The sequence below is a fragment of the Netta rufina genome (assembly GCF_964035555.1).
Source record: "Netta rufina genome assembly, chromosome: 2".
Taxonomy (NCBI): domain Eukaryota; kingdom Metazoa; phylum Chordata; class Aves; order Anseriformes; family Anatidae; genus Netta; species Netta rufina.
This window is the reverse complement of record NC_140124.1, coordinates 18,342,681-18,361,211: the sequence shown is the minus strand read 5'-3', so window position 1 is coordinate 18,361,211 and position 18,531 is coordinate 18,342,681. Positions and strand designations below refer to the sequence as shown.

Below are 18,531 nucleotides of genomic sequence, written 5' to 3'. Positions count from 1 at the left end.
GCTTACGTTTCAGCAGAAAGTAGGTCTTGATCCTTAAAAAAAAACAACATTTTGTGTCATATTAAGTTCGCATTATAACTTAGGCATGCCTTCTATCAATCCTACCACAGGGCTGGCATGCACACTGTGACCTATCAATCATGAAACTACTACACACACGCTAAGCTCCTCATTACATAAGTGACAGTAGTAGGACTGTGCAAAAACACCCAGAACTGGACAAGTGGCTCTCTTCTGGAGCTTTTCGTGTTCATTTTTACTATGTCTGTAAAAGGATGGTATATTGGCTAGCATTGTCCTTCAAGGGAGATTTATTTATTCTTTAATTACTATGTTGCTGCTTCAGATCAAATGGCAGAAGTCCCAAAATCTATAAACGTAGGGGAGTGTTTGTACAGAATATCATGTCAAACAGCCACACAAGACATGCACACCGCTAACATGCAGCGAGGGCTGAAGAGATGGCAAAATTCAGCTCATTACTTCCAATCAGATTTTGAATACGCAACAGGCATAAAACAGTAACTAAAAGTTACTGAATAGCAGGAACGTAAGTTGCTGTTTCAGTTTTATTTAATAGTCCTTTACCAAGCCTCCTCGCTGATTTCCTTACTAATTTTATATTCTGGCATTTAAATTTTGTTATATGACGAAAAAGATTAATGCTCTAATGCAACTTCCTCTTCTCAGAATTTAATTCCCCTGTGTGAGTTCCTGGTCAACAACCTCTAAGGGCAGTTCCTATTTTGCTTTGTACAAAAAAAACAATTCAGAATGAATTCTTAAAAATGTAATAAAAATACGCCGGAAAATGATTTTAGTTGTAGAGCCTGGGATCTCAGTCCCAGCGTTGTCCCGTACCAAATGCCAACCTAAGCAAGCCGTACAAAAGCATCTTTGCCAAGAGGCTGGCCAAACTGACGAGGAGAGCATTGGACTATGGCCAACAGGGACAAGAGATGACTTGCATGGATGTCCTCCTCCAAGCTCAGAACAGCCCATACCAACCTGCAGGAAATCAAGGATGCCTGCCTTGATGATCAAGGAGCTTCTGGCTGAACTCAAATGAACGAAAGAGGCATACAAAGAGCTGAAACAAGACCCAGGTGATCCGGAAGAAAGGCAGAGACACCATCTGAACACACAGCAATGGACTTAAGGATAGCAAAGTCCACCTGGAGTTGAATCTGGAAGGAACCTGAAGGGCAACAAGAAAGGTTTCCAAGCACACGAAGGACAAGAAGGTGGATTTATGAGTGGGAAATCATGCTTAACCAACCTGACAGCGATTTGCAAGGAGATGACTGGCTTGGTGCAAGAGGGCAGAGCAGTGGATGTTGTTTATCTCCACTTCAGAGCAGCTTTTGACACCACCTCCCACAAACAACCAGATGAAGTCCAGGCTGGATAAATGAACAGTGACTGGACTGAAAACTGGCTGAACTGCCAGGCTGAAGGGGCTGTGACCAACAGCAAGAGGTCCAGCCAGAGGCCAACCTCCAGTGGCATGCCCCAGAGGCCAATACTGGGGCCAAGACTGTTTAATCTCTTCTCTGATGACCTGGACCATCAGGCAGAGCGTGCCCTCAGCCAAGTCTGCAGATGATACCGAAGTGGGAGGAGTGGCTGATGCACCAGCTGGGTATGCTGCCGTTCGGGTGGAGGGCGACAGGCTAGAGAAACAGGCAAACTAGAGCCTCATGAAACTCAAAGGGAAATATCAGGTCCTACACTTTGGGAGGAATAACCCCCAAGCACCAGCATGAGGCTGGAAAACAGCCTCACATAAAAAAAAGGTCCCGGGGCTCCTAATGGTCAACAGGTTGAACATGGTTCACGGACATGCCCTCACAGCAAAGGAGGCCCACAACCTCCTGGACCCCAAAGAGAATACAGCCAGCACACGGAGGGAAGCAGCTCTTCCCTTCTACTCGGCCCTAAGATCACATCTGGAGCACTGTGTCCAATTCTTGTGTCCTCCCAGTACAGGACTGGTGTGGACATAGCAAAATGAGTGGAGTGAGTGGCCATGAAGATAATTAAAGGACTGAAGGCACCTGTCACACGAGAAAAGGCTGAGAGCTGGAGTTGTTTTAGCCTAGAGAAGGCTGGTGGACAAAGAGGGAATTTATCCCTGTGTATAAATACCTGAGGAGGTGGGGGGATAGCAAAGAATGAGGAGGCAGTGGTGCCAACTGAAGTGACAAGAGGCAGCGGGTGGCCTGAAACACAGGAAATCCCACATAAAGAAAAACTTTTACCATAAGGCTAATTGAACATTGGAAGAAGCTGCCCCGAGAGGCTTGGGAGCCTCCATTCTCTGAGACAAAAGCAAGCGGTACGCAGCCCTAGAGATCGTGCTCCAGCTGCCAATGCTTTGAGCCAAAGGTTCGTCAAAATGATCTGCAGCAGCACCTTCCAACCTCAGAGATTTAATGATTCTGGGAAAGTTGTTTTTAATTCCAGATTTTATTTCCAATGGTGTGAATGCATTACACAACAGCTGCTACACACGTGGTAGCTACAGCCAAAATCAGGTTCAGACTTGGTTGGTTTTTTTTTGCCGTTATGTTCTGGTTCGTATCTCTAACAGACCGTTCATGTACAATACAGTTTCCCTGATAATATGCAGTGTAAAGGTGTATTCTTCTTTGTCGCCCTCATCTAGTTTTACCAGAAGTATGCTATTCACACAAGTGTCACCCCTTTCTCAAGCTTCTGGCTTCAGCAATCGCTTGCAGGATCTGCAGTTGCAACATACAACCACGTGTGTCCAGAGATGGGAGGAGGAAGCAGAGGAGAAAACTCACTCTGATACTGATCTCAGAGAGCCAGAAGCTCTTGAGTCACAAAAAGGTCTAGTACCAAGAACTAACTGCATCAGGTATGACAGTGGTTTCCAGGCTCCAATTTTATAAGAAGGCTTTTCAACAAGGTGTATTCTCACAGTAACACAACTCATTATTCACACACCAACAGGAGATGGGAAAAAATGCACTGAATATTTAGAGATGGCTACAAAGAGCTGCAAAAGGATTACACAACTGAAGGACAGATAAAATGCAGTAGCAATAAAAAACCCTAAAAGCAGTATTTCCTAACACAGCATTACTACATTCTTACTGCTTTCCCAACTCAGTGTTTAGGTAGCACATAGAGCCCACTGTTGTTTCCAGGTGAGATACCTATACCCTTTGCACACAAGGCTTCTGTAAGATTCATTTACCAAATATCAGATTTTTGCTTTGTTAAAGTTGAAAAAAAACAGGGAAGAGGTAATTCTCTTAAAACAGGCAGATTTTGTTGATGCTGGAAGGAGACACCAGATTAAATATAATTTGAGGAAATATCTACAGCTCCTCCAAGTTGCAGACGTTCAAAAAAGCAGTCCTTATTCCTTCTAGACTTCCTATAAAGGGGAGAAGAAAAAAAACTAGTCTTTTAAAAGGTGGCTGCTTGCAGGATTGTATCAACTCTTCCATCCTGAAACAAACTCATCTACTCTACAGCTTGTTCAGATAAATTCATAATGCTCCCCCCTTCAAAAAAAAAAAAAAAAAACACTCCACATTTTCAGAGGTTTTTCCGTAGCTAACCTCACACCAGGTTTTAGATAGTTTATGTAGCTTTAGAGCATAAAAATAAACTTGTAGTCGAAGCCACTATGATGTAGGCTTCGCTATGAAAAAATATCTTTAGATGCCTAGGGTATCTGTACTTAAATCTAGCACTCATTCCCTGTAAACAAGGCTTGCAGAAAGTATACGATGCAAACTCTTTATATTCTAGCACGCAACACAAAAAAGCAGTCAGCTTTATTTAAAGAAAAGTAACAGAACAGGCACAACTGGTTTTCTCAGGAATTAAGTTTTTTTATTTCCAAAAGCCCATTTATTAGAACTGCTGATCCAAAGCCTGCTGAAATCCGTAAGAATCTTCAGTTGAAAGTACTTACATTTTTTTATTTGATGAAGTAATATAGAAGGAACAACATCATTTTCACTTATCTCAGCATCTTAAATTAGTTTGCAAGTACTATTTTCCCTCCAATTTTAAGGAATTTTTATTAATATAAAGCACCACATGAGGTTTTCCTACCCATACATTTTCACAAACATCTGAAATCATCCATACTTAAGAATCAAAAAAAAAAGCATTCTGGACTGCAAACGTTTTAAGGCAATAAATATGATTGAACGTCTGGGAACTGGACGGAACTCCAAGTACAGAACACCCTAATGGAACAGTAAAGCCTCCACTACCACTGGTAACAGCAGTATGTAAAATAACCTAACAGTGAAGAAACAGGGTTGTAAAAGTAAAAGCAGCCCAGAAAGGCTTTACTACAGAGTAAGAATTAATTGGAAAATATTTCTGTAGTGAAAATTTAGTGACATTTGAGAAGACAACTAGTCCTATTCCTTTCCCAAAGGAGGGAAGAAGGAAGAAACCAAGTTCCTCAAAGAGACTATGGTGTCAGGAGTTAAATACAAGACAAGAACTACCACCTCTCTGTTCCTCATGGCTTGGAAAGCTCAGTAATCCTCATTTGAGAACATATTTTTGTAATTCCTGCTTTCTTGCTCACCAAGTAGGCAAGACAAGAGCCTTCCAAGGAATGAAAGCTCATGGTATCCTGGGCCCTAAGGAGCAAAGAGAACTCTGCCTGGCCGGATTATCTAAGGGGGGGAAGCAACCACAGCATTAACTGAACTTAAGGTCAAGTCACTCCCACAAATCCTGTTCTTAATCTCACACATAATGCCTTTCCATCAACTCATCCGGTGGCATTAATGGCTTGAGTTAAAAACACTTTGAAACATGATGATTCACCCTCTTGGCACTATCCAAAAGGAGACAGACATCACAGTGCTTCACCTCCCTCACAGCAGACACACAACATTACATATAAAATTCTGTTTCCAAACTTCTGGTTCCCACTCCCGAGTTGACAAAGAGCCTGGAGACAACTGCTACGTCACCCACTGACGTTGCATCACCCACAGACCAAGCGATGGACAACTGGCCACGAAATGGACAAAAAGGTTAACACACTGAAGGAAGTGTGGGAGGGATCTTCTTCCCAAATAAACACCCACCAGATAATGCAAAAAACAAGCATCACGACGGTCTAAGAGATCAGTCTTGAACTGAAGAGAAGATCTCTTCCAGAATTTTTGGAATTTAGGTTTACACAATTCCCCAATTCAATTTAAATAAGGAAAAAATGATTGCCTGCATACATGTTTACCCGGGAGAACTGTTTACCCTGTCCACACCTTGCTGACTAACCACCTCGCACCACCACTGTCTCTGCTCACTCACCTTGAAGAATTCAGTTGCTGAGAGCCATGAATCACTAATTACATGAGCAGAAACCATCTTCACTACAGAAGCCTTTAAACATTTCAGGCTTCAAATACAAACGTTTAGCCTTAATAACAGCAGCATGGGTTGGGGGGCACAGGGTGGACTGTTGCTCTGCCCACCCACAAAAGACAAAGAGCCAACCTCAACAAAACCATTTTGTGGTTTCATTCACCTCATTTCATAGTCCTTTTGGTAAGCGATTAGCCCCTTAATCTTCTTGAGAACTGCTTTTTAGGATTGGTGAAGGGGAGAAGTTGCTTTTTGCTTCTGCCTCCAGTATATTTCATAGCTGCACACCAGCAGCCCTGGAAGCTCTGTAGGTTGCTGAACAGTCCCTCGAAGAGCCTCTTCTTTCCTTCAGCTGGTAACCACAGACGTGGAGTGGAAGAGGAGCACAGGAAACTCTCCTACAGCAGTCAGCAGACCCAACTGCCTGAAGACCCTTCACTGAATGGAGTTCTCCACTAGCTCCTATGGATCTACTGGGCTTGCTGCTGCAGAACTTCCAAGACGTGGAATCAAGAATAAACTCTTGCAATGTAATGCAGCCCAGTAAAAGTAATACAGAAAACAGACAAAAAATACTGGCATGATCGTAAGCAAATAGGAAAGAAACACGAAAACTACAACAACGTGCTTAACTTCTGCGTACAAGCCACGCCATCACCTTGCTCTCTCTTGAAGCTGGGAGAGGCTGGAGGAACAGATAGGGCGAACACGCAAGCAGGCAATTAGGCATTTCGTTTGAACTACTACAACCTGGGGAACATTAGACACATGGTGTAACAAGAATTAATAGTAACTTTTACAAAAACGAACAAAAGCAAGGACTAAGTTTGATATCTAGCCTGAACCTTTAAGAATCAAAAATAGGTCAAAATCCCAAACATTTGAAAAGCTGCATTTCCTGCTGCTAATAGCAAACAGCCGCCGTGCTTCAGCTTAGTACGGAACCACAGTCTCAAGGCCTGAACACAGGAGGAATTCTGATAAGCTACCATGGAACTGGCATCAGAAGATACGGTAACACCTGTAGATCAGATCCAAGGTCCACCCAGCCTGTCTGCAGCGGTGGCCAACGCAGACAGTTGCAGACAATTAGGGAAGAACCCAAGAGCAAGCACCACTAGAAAACTCTCCCAGCTTCGATTATTTACAAATCCCTAGTTCATTCCACTACCAGGTGATTTAGAAACTCTCAAAGTATTGCTTTTCTAAAAAAATATCCTGGCTATCCTTCAGTCTACATAGACACCTTTAGCTTCCAAAATATTACGGTGAATAGTAACATGCTTAAATAACTGTTACGCATAAGGGCTATCATCTTTCGCCTGTTCTTACTCTACCACACTCATCTGACACCCCCAAGTTTTTGTATAGATAGTGAAAAGCTGGCCCACATAAATTCAAGAGAGGTCAAGAACGCTACAACACAGCATCCCTGAATATCCCGAGCTGGCAGGGACCCACAAGGGTCCAACTCCTGGCTCCACACAGGACCACCCCAAAACCAGACCCTGTGTCTGAGAGCGTTTTCCAAATGTTTCCTGAGCTCCAGCAGCTTGTTGCCATGACTGCTACCCTGGGCAGCCTGTCCCGGTGCCCGACCACCCTCTTGGCAAAGATCCTTCTCCTGACATCTCAAGCTGTCTCTCCAGTTCTAGTTCCTTCCCAAACTGTGAAGTCCTGGCTTCCTTAATTGTTTTTGGTGGACAGGTAACTCCGTGTGCTCAATTATCATCGCTGCCCTTTGTCTTGAGACTTTCTGGTTGTACTGCTATCCCTGAGACAGAGAAAAATGGAGAGGGAAGCCACAGAACAAACCTAGACACACCAACTCCAAGTGTATGGACAAAGTCTATGTCTGTACAAAGGCAAACAGAAACATAAGCACTTTCCTTTCGCACTGTCATTCAACTCACGAAAACAGCAGAAAGCTACCAGGCCTTCTTAGCCATACAGCTGAATCATTCTCAGTCAAAACGCAAACAGAGAGCAAACTATTCAAAACCACCTGTAAAGTCATAAAGAACAGCTAAAGGGCACAGGCTCTGAACTGCTGCTAGCGCTGGCCTGTATCCATTATACAACACTGTTTTGTAATACTTCATACAGAAAAAGCCTTTGTTCCACAACTGGGCTGCAAGGACCATTTTGGTCAGGTATGGAGTTCTTAAAATAATAATCAACATTTTACTTTTTATTTATTTTAAATGAGAACAAAAGAGATGCAATTAATGAGCTTGCAAGATTACTTCCATGACATCAGGATCAGAACACCAGCCCACCAAGCTATTTATGGCTGCTGAATTACTCCAGCTTCTGATTCTAGCACAGACTGCTAGAAACACTGAAGATCATCCACACAAACTTGTTTCTGTGTTCTAGCTTTCCTCTCGATGCCAATTTGTAGAGACAAGACACTTTGACGTCCTAGGACCAGTACAACAGCCATTCGTTCTTACTTTCTTGAGGCCAGGAAGGAAATTACATTCAAATCCCACCTCACAGGTAGTCCCAAAACTTCTCCAACAAATTTAAACAATAAATAAAAAAAACACCAGACGGTATTCAGACCAAACCCGTACAAAAACAGGGCAAAGTACACAGGCTGGAGCAGGAGGCCTGTAAAATTGCCATGAGAATTGATTACTCCAGGCGAAGTTTACTTACTCACCTTTTACCATGGTGACTGAGGATAATAAAATTTTAAAACGCATGCAAGAAGGGACAAGTAGGATTTTACAACCATTGATGAATAAGAAATGTTTGTGGCTACACATGAGAATGCTTTTCACCATAATCATGGGCTCGCTATTAAAGTTACATCAAAATTGGAAAGCTGAGGAGAAAAGCACAGCAACAAAAACAAAGCATGAACTGCAACGAGACTGCCTGCTGCTACGTGAGCACTGAGGCATTCCTCCCTAACTTAACCCTAATCAGATCTTTATCTTAAAGAAAGAAAAAAAAAAAAACACAGGTCAGAACTTAAAGGTAGTAAGAGCCACCTGCTTGAAGTGCACATACTAGATCTGCTGCTTCTTTGCTGGCCCAAACAACAACAAAATGTTTTGGCTCTCAGTTCTTGCATCATCAGGAAATTCGATGGTTCTGCATACCCATGCAAGCACCGAATGAACCCTGGCCTTTTAAAATAGTCTAATCCCAAGGACATTCAAGTTTAAACATGCCTAAACTACAACAGACCCAAAGTTTAATTAAAGAATTGTGTTAAGATATCACCCACGTTTCTTAGGAAATCAACCACTTCCACATTTCATTACAGCAGGGTAGTCCTTGGATGAGCACGATGTTTTCCTCAAAAGTTGAACTGCATTGAAGTTTTGAGATGAACGTTGCTTTTGTTTCATAAACTAGTTTTTCAACTATAACTCTTCAACACAGCACATGGAAAGTTTTAATTAACTGTAGTTCTCACAGCTGAGAAGTCTGTCCCAATACCATAAACATATCATTGTGTAGACTGCATCTGTCACAAGCCAAATAATCCGTACGGGATTTCGGAGAGTTTAATTGTTCTCCTTGAGCTCGTCCCAGGGTCAAAACAGGCAGCACCCATGACACCTATTCACATCCAATGTTAAATCTCGTAGGAAATTTATCTATATTTTAGCCCCTTCTGCCCTCACACTTAAGAAGTAAACAGAAATTTGAAGTAGAGGGCATCAATATGTTCAACACTATTGTCAAGATGATTTAAGCAACATTGTTTTTGTTTTGTTTTGTTTTTTAATTCCCCAAGAGTTTACATCCTCTGAGATTCTCAGCTTCTTAATACTTCTTAATAAAGTCCCATATACTTCGAAGAAAAACTGGAACATAAGAAAGGACAATAAAATGGTTTCTTAAAGGGCGAGTGATTGTCATCTAAATTTAAATAGGGAATAGTACTCCGTTAAAAGTACACGAAGTATCCAAAGACATAACTAGGAGGGCACACTACCACTCCCATCAGTAAAAACACAAGATCACTTCAGAAACAGGCTCACATTTCTCCTTTCAACTGATTGGTACCAACTACAACCATTACTCAGAAGTGTTTAACATCTCTCTTCTCAGTAAGATTTAAAGCTTGCTATTTTATTTCTCTTTCCTGTCCTTCCAAGCAGAAAAACAGCACAAACCTCAAAATTAAAAATAAGGAAGATTAGGTCATCTAGGCAGCCCATTGATGTCAGCGCAAGACCGTTCCCTACAGTGTATTTGCTGCGCTTAATGCATTCCATACAGTGTGTCCTAACACATTATGCAAATGACACTTACATAAAAGAAAATCGTCTATCTCAAAGCGCACCCCTCCGCCAACAGCCGATCTGTAATTAGCCATGGCCCCTAAGGAGGCACCTCATTCACTGGGAGCAAAGCAGCAGCTGCTGGCAGAAGGAAATCAGGAAAAATTCAAACAAAAGTAAGCCCACAACCTGCGCTCCCAAAGGTAGATGCTCACGGTGGCAAGCCAGAGTCAAAATCTATAAACAGCTGTCTGTATTTTTCCAGAATGCCCACACAGCACCTTTCATGCTCGGCACCAAATATTTACTATCACGATCTGCATCAGGCTCTCTCAAACACTGTGATGTTCAGGGAGCTACAATTACAGCTCGCTGAGCTCTGCTCATAAACACCTTCTGAACTGCAAGTTTTTGTGCAAAAAATCAACGGAAAATATAAAGCAGCAACACCTCCCACTGAACACAATTCATTGATGACATTCAAAACTATAATAGGGTATACGAATTCAGAAAGATGCCATAGGTCTATCTCCACAACATAAAGAGACTCAAAGAGCACATGGCTTTGCCTAGTTCCTACTTTCCTGTCAGCAAGTGACCCAGTCTCTAAGCTCTTATCATCATTTTCCCAGATGAGATTGATTCAAGACTACCAGCAGCAATAAAACAGGACACTCAAAATTGTTTCACCATTACTAAAAGAAGAAGATAAACAACAACTCTGGGAGTAGCTAGAGTTACCACGTAAAGAGAGTAAGAGAAAAATGCATTTCACCCGGTTTAAAAGCAACACAAAAGGCAAAAACACAACAGAGGAAGCCTCCCAGCTGAGAAGTCTCAAACTATTTAAGAACCACATACATAAAACAGCTTATCCCACCTTGCAACCAGAAGATTAAAAGAATTCTTTCTTTTGGCACTTTCAGGTTTACAAGACGTGTCGAACTTCTGCTATGAATGCAGTCAAAGCCTGTTTGATGTTGCTGTTCCCACCCATCACCTGGGCTTACGCTTCTGCTGCATACACCTACTGCTGAGTGATGGGGAAAAAATACCAGGACTCCATAACAATACTGAAAGTGTCAAGACAAAAAAGGAGTTGGACAGGAGATACACACTATTTACAGTAACCTGCATTCTGTGTAAATAAACAGGTGAAGTGTGACATGATTATCCCCATTCATCCACTGATCTGACCAGACAGCTCTCATTCACTGTTTATCTATTATGCTTGGCACAACGTGTTATTTAGTACATATATTACCTATTATGGGAGACAGACGAACTCTTCCTCTATAGCAAGGCACTAAATTCAAGGATTTGATGAGATCACAGGATCTGATGTCTCTACAACGGAGGAGTCATAGCTAACAGCTCATCAGCCTGACGTCTGCAGTCCTGTCCATTAACACACAGCTTCAGTGCCAGCTACGAAGCCCCGCCATTTACAGCACAGCTAAGCCAGGCCTTTTAGAAACAATGACCCCTTATTAACAACAGGAAATAAATCCCTTTTCATTTAACATCATTTCCTAAGTTTTTATATTCTGCTTCCTAGCCTCTGCAATTTAACGTACAAACAACAGCAATGAAGAACACAAAACCACTGAATGCCAGAATAGCTTCATTTTTCTCCATCCTCCAGTTGTTAAAGAAAAAAATAAGCTCAGCATTAAGCACCAGGATATATTGCTAACAGGTTAACCAAACACCGCAACGCAAGTTTCCTCAGGAAAAGATACAGAAAGTTTTTCTTTTTATAGTGCCCACAGGTTGCACACACTCATGTTCTCATCACCATCTACACAGCACCATACGCCTGCATTCACAAATTTAAAACTCAGCTTTTACTCTTTGCAGAGCCAATGCTCTTCTGCTGAGCTACGTTTTAGTCATCCACCTACAGGAAGACGTTTTTGTACATTCAAGTAGTACAAGACCATAAATGCATAAAGTGCAGAAGTGTCATGAGATGTCTTCTCTTCCCCAACAGTCCGCTCAGTTGGTTTTGGTGTATGCAAGTAAATAGCACAGACCAGAAATAATACATCAGAAGTAGAGATGTTTTTTCCACATTCAGTTTAACAATAGGAATTTTGTTAAAGTGCTTATAGAAGGAAAAAGCTCCGATTGGTGTTGTGATGTTTGCTACAACTGCTAAAGAGAAACATTTTAGAGACAGCTCACCCTAATGCTTTTGTAAGTTATTTGGACACAGGACTTAAATATACACTAAGTTTACAGATGACGCTAAATTAGCTGTTGACTAAGGAGGAGCTGTTGACTCCTTCAAGTGTAGAGAGGCCTTGCAGAGATCTTGACAAATTAGAGGGCTGGGTAATCAGTAATCTCCAACCACATGGAATTTAACGAGAGCAAATGCTGGATTTTGCATCTGGGACAGGGCAGCCCTGGCTGTACGCACAGGCTGGGGGCGAGAGGCTGGAGAGCAGCCCCAAGGAAAGGGGCCTGGGGGCTGTGCTGGAGGCCAGCTGGCCACGAGCCAGCCGTGTGCCCTGGGGTGCACCAGGGAGGGCATAAAGCTGGCAGAGAGCCTCCACGGGAGGGCTACAAAGATGGCAAAGGAGCTAGAGGGGAAGACATGTGAGGGGCCTGGGTTTGCTCAGCCCAGAGCAGAGCAGGCTGAGGGGAGGCCTCATGGCGGCCTGCAGCTCCCTCACCAGGGGAGCAGAGGGGCAGGCGCTGAGCTCTGCTCTCTGGGGACAGCGACAGGACCCAAGGGAACAGCATGGAGCTGGGACAGGGGAGGGTCAGGATGGGGGTTAGGGAAAGGTTCTTGACTGAGAGGGTGGTCAGGCACTGGGACAGGCTGCCCAGGGCAGTGGTCATGGCACCGAGCTGCTGGAGCTCAAGAAGTGTTTGGACAAGGCTCTCAGACACAGGGTCTGGTTTTGGGGTGGCCCTGTGTGGAGCCAGGAGCTGGACTCCATGATCCCTGTGGGTCCTTGCCAACTCAGGATATTCTGTGATTTACCCTACAGAACATACACTGCATACAGTAAATGCACTTACTCTGAACTGATACAGCTCAAAGCATTCTTTAATCCATCAGGCTTCTCTTACAAAAACTCTTGTTTTTCAAGCAATTATCTAAGTGGTGCAATCAACAAAGGCGTCTTTTGGAGAAGAAGAAAGTCACTTTTACAAAAGCATCAGACACATCTACATTTGAAGGCACATCCCTTCCTCTTCTTGAAGAAAATTAACTGTTTACTGCTTTATGTTGTCACTTACCAAATACATTCTGGTTGAACCTCATTATACATCATGGTGATGCCTCTACTCAAGCACAGAGAAGCACTGGTCTCCAAAGATACTGACAGAGCAGCTTACACATTTGCAGGCAAAATTATGTAAAGACTGAAACACAGAACCTAACTACAGCCTCCCAGCGCTTGTGCTCCTCCAGTAGAGACACTTAACACCTGGGTGTCGCCACTCTGAGCCTACCAATGCCATCCCAACCAGGCTGCTAAAATAGCAAGCACAGTCTACTAATTATTGTTAGTGAAAATGCCAATCATTTTCTATTTTTACTGTCATCATTGCCCTTCTCTGGTTCCTGACCCTTCCAGTTTATGCAGTTTTGCTCTCTCTGATAAGGAGTAAAAGAAAAATATTGTGGGGTTTTCTCCCCCTTTCTTTTCAACCACAAATACTGAATTCGTAAAAATACTAAAGAAACTAACTTTTCTTTTACTGAAGCCTATGGAAATGTACTCCCTAATTACTGCCAAATGCAAAAACACACAGGAATCTCTAAAATTGTTAGGCACAGTAGACTGTCTTTATCTGTTAAGCAAAAAATAAATAAATAAAAGAGACAAAAAAGACATCATGCTCCAAATTTCTTTGCAGTATTAGATGCTTCCAATAACAAAAATCTAAACGTGCATGTGCTCTGAGTTCCAACAGAAAAAAGTATCAAAAACTCTAATAAATTTTATTTGACAAAGTATTTTAGTGTTCATAAGTGGACAAAATTATTGTTTACCATAAAAATTACCTTTTAAAAGCTACAAACATTGAAAAGCGTTTAAATGTAGGATGAAAAAATATAAACCACAATTTCATCTTAATACAGATAACAGCAAGCTACACCACAAACTGATTTAGTAATTCTTTTGAAGTAAATGCAAAACAGTGGGAATGGAAAACCAAAAAGAGCACTTTTTCATGCCTTCCTAAGCAGGGAAAGAGAGTTCAAACTTACACTAACAAAAAACGGCAGCTCCGGTCTCAAATCTGGACAGAGCTATAAATGTGATGTTGTGACTAGCACAGCACTGCCTGTACCTCAACAGGGCTTAATCACTACAGCAAAACACTGCTGCAACCTGACAAAATGGAGATAGTATATGCCTAATAATCTAAAAGCCAGAAAAAGCACTCTCACTTATCTGTCCTTATGAGCACAAGCTCAGCGATTCTTGTACCCATTTGCAAATGTGTGTCAGATTTCAAAAAGAATGGCAAACAGCCCTGAGAGTCCCTGGCCCTCTCTGCCAGCTCCCCCAAGAGCCCAGAATACGTGATCTGTCCCTTTGAACAGGCGCTGTATGTTCAGATGGGAGCCTGCAAGCCTGAATGCGTCATCTTTGTTCTCAAAAATCATTTCAGTGAAGGGGCTCTGTAGCGCGAAAGACTTCCAGGTGCAGTGTCAAGGAAAAAGAAAAAAAAAAAAAGTGAAAATAAAAAAGTAGAAATCATGGCAAAGCATGACAAAAAAAAAAAAAAAAAGTATAATATCAGAGTAAAGATGCATCCAAACAAAAAAAATTATCTACCCATATATGCATTACCCAAAGGAGTCAAATTGCATGTCCACAATTTTCCCACCTCTGTGTTATAAAGATACACACTTGTTTCATACTCAAAAGTTCCTTTTCTTTGTACAACCAGTGATCTTGAAGACATAGGACAAGTTCTGTTCTTATCAAGCCCCAGTGTTTATAGCTGTACCCTTCCAAAGCCTTTATCTGGCTGGAAATCCTAGTTTCTCTTGCAACTGCCTTGCCCATTATGAACACAAGCTATGCTTGGAGTCCTCCTCATGACATCTTGCTGTGTGTACAGGTCTACAGCTAAACATTATTACATGGACATGAGTTAATACTGCATGACAATGTGAACAACATATGGGAGATAGTGTGCCAAAAGCATAAATCATTTCCCAAAATTCCCAATACCTTGCACGTCAAGTATGAACACACTATAAAATCCTACAACAGCAGGAACTTCTTGAATTTGCAAAGACTCATTTTTACAGTAATTTCATCGAGTGTTTTCTGATCCTTTTTCACATGAAAAGAGGTTCCCAGTGTTCAATACAAGTCCTATTTTGGAGTTAAAGGAATTTGTTCACACCAGGACTGCACACAGTAACCATTTCATCAGCTGAACTCAGACAGCAGATCGCAAACCACAGCCCCTCAACTCTCTCTTGGCATTTTACACCAATCTATGAAAAAACAAATAAATAAATTGTACTTTAAACCATGCAGGAATACGTGCACGAAAGGAACTAAGAATGCATTACGACCTCAATTAGGCATTCATGAGGGCTATCTTCATTCAAGCAAAGATTATTTCAGGCCTGCTGTGATTAAGGCAGTCATCAGTGTAAGTGCATATTTTCCAGCAGTTAAATGTTAACTGCAACACAGAAATACCAGGTAAAACAACAGGCAGCGCAGCCCATTTTGCAATTCCATACCTATTAGCAGTCCCCGGTTAGACAGCTCTAAGATGAGCTCCAAAGGTGCCAGAGGCCTCATTAGGGCTCACCACAGCAGGGAGAGGTGGATTGTGACAACAGCACCAGTGCCAAAAGACCAGCAGCCTCAACACGACAGAATTAAAAAGCAGATTTTCACTTTTACACTTGGCCATGTGGCTTCTCCCCTCTTCCCACACTATTTAAATAGTATTACAGGATACGTTCTCCAAAAATGGCCTTGTTTTCAGTTACATTCAAAAAAGGGTATCAGTAACAACGTATAAAATCCACACAGAAATTAACAAGCACAATTCATGGCTAACCCTTAAATCTTAGCATCTTCTGTTTTTACTTATCCCTCCCCATTTTGTCCTCACCTAACCCACCTGCTTTAAGAGCCTGCGTGACTCCCTTAACCGAGGCAACGGCAGCAAAGAAAATCTTACACCACCATATGTGCCACTTTGGGATCGAGGCAATAAGGTGAACCGAGGATAGCGGTAAAACAAACCCTGGCACTTCTGAAATTAAAAAACCTTCCATTTTTTGAGCTCTCCAGGTTTAAACCTATCAGTCTCCTGCGTGCCAATTTCAGCAAACAAAAGGGGACCGTCTACATAAAGGACACCCACCCCACAGCCCTACCCGGCTTCCAGCCAGCTTTCTGTCACAAAAGTTAGAAAAAGACAGAAGTTTGCAAATGAAAGTTTAAAGGCGGGTATTGGAGCAACGCGGCCGGAGCCGTTAGCTCTGTTTCTCTGGATGCGAGCTCCGGGTCGTTTCGCTGATATTTACGACTATTAACAGCCAGCTGGGAGCTGAGGCATTGGGCAGGGTTTTAGGGTGCCAGGTCGGGCTTTTGAAGGGTGGGGGGAGGCCACTCGGGGACGCTGAGGGGCTTCGGATGGGGCAAGCGGGGCAGGGCCGGGGCCGCCACACGGCTCCCAGCGGCTGCGGGGCGGGCGGGCAGGAAGAGAGGGAGAGGGCGGGAGGAGGGAGGGAGGGGGGCGGCCATTAAGCCCGCTCCAGCCAAGCCGTTCCCCGCGGCAGGAGGGGAGGAAAGGAAGGAGGGAGAGAGGGAGAGAGGGAAGGAGAGAAGCGAGCCAGCCCCGCACCCGCCCGCTCCTACCTGGCCGCTGCCGCCCGGGGGGGGCTCGGTGTCTCCATCTCCGCCGGGCGGCCCGGCTGCCCACCGGGTCGCCATTATTTCAGTTCCCGGCTACAAAGGAGGGGCGAGTCCGCTGGAGCCCACATCGGGGACGGGAAGAAGGGAAAGGAGCCGGGAAGAGGTGTGTGTGTGGGGGGGGAGGCAGCGCCGAAGCCGCTCGCACACACCCAGCGCGGCCACGCCGCCGACGAGCCCGGGCCGGCCCCGTCACGCAGCGGCCATGGGGCACAGCGCCGGGACGGGCCCCGGGGCTTCAGCCGCGCTGCCCCGCTTCTGCCTTCATGGCTGGAGCCGGAGAGAGAGAAGAGAGAAAAGAGCGGAGGTGTCAGTCCCCGGCGCGGAGCCGCCGCCACCCGTCCCTTGTTAGGCTAATTGCACTCGCTCGTCATCTTCCTCTTCCTCCAACTCCTCCTATCCACAGCCCCAGCCGCGGGGAGGAGAGGGAGGCGGAGGCGGGAGGCGCCCGCTCCTTCCCTCCCTCCTCCTCCTCCTCCTCCCTCCCTGCCCGCCACACGCGGGCTGGCGGCGGCACGGGGCGAGCCGCCCGGGGCAGGGCCGGGACGAGCCGGGCCGGGGAAGGGAGGCGGCGGGCGGGGAGCGCGCCCCGGGGCCGGTCCCGTCGCGTCCCGTCCCGAACTTTGCTCAACTCGCCCAGGGGGCCCCGCAGCCGCCCCAACCCCGGCTGGGAAGCGGCGACAAAAGAGCTCGGCGAAGGCCAAGCCCCGCCGCTCCCGCAGCCGGGCTTTTGTTCCTGGCTTCCCAGCCAGCGCCCTGCTTCCCTCCCTCCCTCCCTCTCCCCCCTCCTCCTCCTCCTCCTCCCGGCTACGTCGCAAGGGCCGCCGGCGATCAGACCACCGCGCCCCGCCCGCCGCCCCTCCCTCGGGCCTCGCCGCTGCCCCCCGCCGCTCCCCGGCCGTGAGGCAGTGCCAGCTGCGCCGCCCCGGCCACCTGGGGCCACCTGGGCACCGGCCGCGGAGCGGGGGAGCCGCGGCCCGCCCGGCCCCGCCGCCCCCACGGGGCCCCCGCGCTGCCCCAGCGCCTCCCGGGCTCGCCTCGCCTCTCCCCGGCCCTGAGGGGCGCTGCCCCCGCCGCCGGCCCCCCTCTCGCTCTCACACGGCTCCGGTCGCCGTCCCCTTTCCCCCGCCTCCGGGCCGGCGGGCTGTGTTGCCTCCAAAAATCCGCCCTCCTCAGACGACACCGAGAGGGCAGGAGCCGGCTGCCAGCGACCGCCCCGCCGTGTGGAGCGCCCCGCGCTTCGCCTCTCCTCCCCACCGGCTTTTTCGGGTCCCTCAGGGGAACAATCGCCCCTTTTTCTGCCCTGGAGAAGGATTTGGTGCGTCTGTGGCAGGCCCCGAGCTGCACCCGGTCCTTGCGCTCCCGGGCCGGTGCCCCGCAGCCTGAGGGCTGGCAGGAGCCTGGCCATGGTGTCACGGTGAAGGCACCGAAAATAAACGTCCCCTGTGTCCCCTGCTTCGGTCTTACCACTGAGACCTTTCTATTTCATTTTATTTTTTCTTTTTCTTCATTCCAGAACAGCGTCTGGACAACTGAAGTCTCCGTGAGAGGTAGCTACTGAAAATAAAGTGACTTGCATGAAATAAAGATCCCGTCTCATTTGTGCCCTCAGAATAGTAATAATGTGCTGGGGTTGTGTGGTTTTATTTATTTACTTAGCTATTCTCAGTGACCTCAGAAAGGAGGTGACTGGCCTGCTTATGCAGCAACCACTCCCATCGCAGCAGGTAGGAATATTGGCTTCCTGAGAACCGAGAGGAGCCTGGACGTCCAAATGCTGATCCTTGTCAAATGGTCACATCTACCCTCCACTGAACGTAAAAGTATATTACAACACAAGTCTCGTCACCCTGATTTACATGCCTACCTACAATCCCATGTGATTCCATGGATTTCTGTAGATGTATATACAGCTAAAACATGTAGTAGTTTCTGAAGTCAATGTGTGAAGGCAATGTTAGACCTCCATTTTCAGGTCCTCA

The 18,531-nt window shown here is 45.4% G+C and overlaps 1 protein-coding gene across 3 annotated transcripts in view; it reads right to left on the bottom strand.

Annotated features, from left to right (window-relative positions):
• The window catches only part of ARHGAP21 (Rho GTPase activating protein 21), a 118,215-nt gene extending 100,520 nt beyond the window's left edge, over nucleotides 1–17,695 (bottom strand). For 2 of the 3 annotated variants that reach the window (XM_084282748.1, XM_084282750.1), the window contains exon 1: nucleotides 16,496–17,067. In XM_084282748.1, coding sequence (XP_084138874.1) covers nucleotides 16,496–16,570 — 75 coding nt within the window. In that variant the 5' untranslated portion in view covers nucleotides 16,571–17,067. Of the gene's footprint in view, nucleotides 1–16,495; nucleotides 17,068–17,647 lie in introns of those variants that run through there. The other variant, XM_084282749.1, reaches the window with a different exon arrangement.
• Nucleotides 17,696–18,531: the final 836 nt, after the last annotated feature.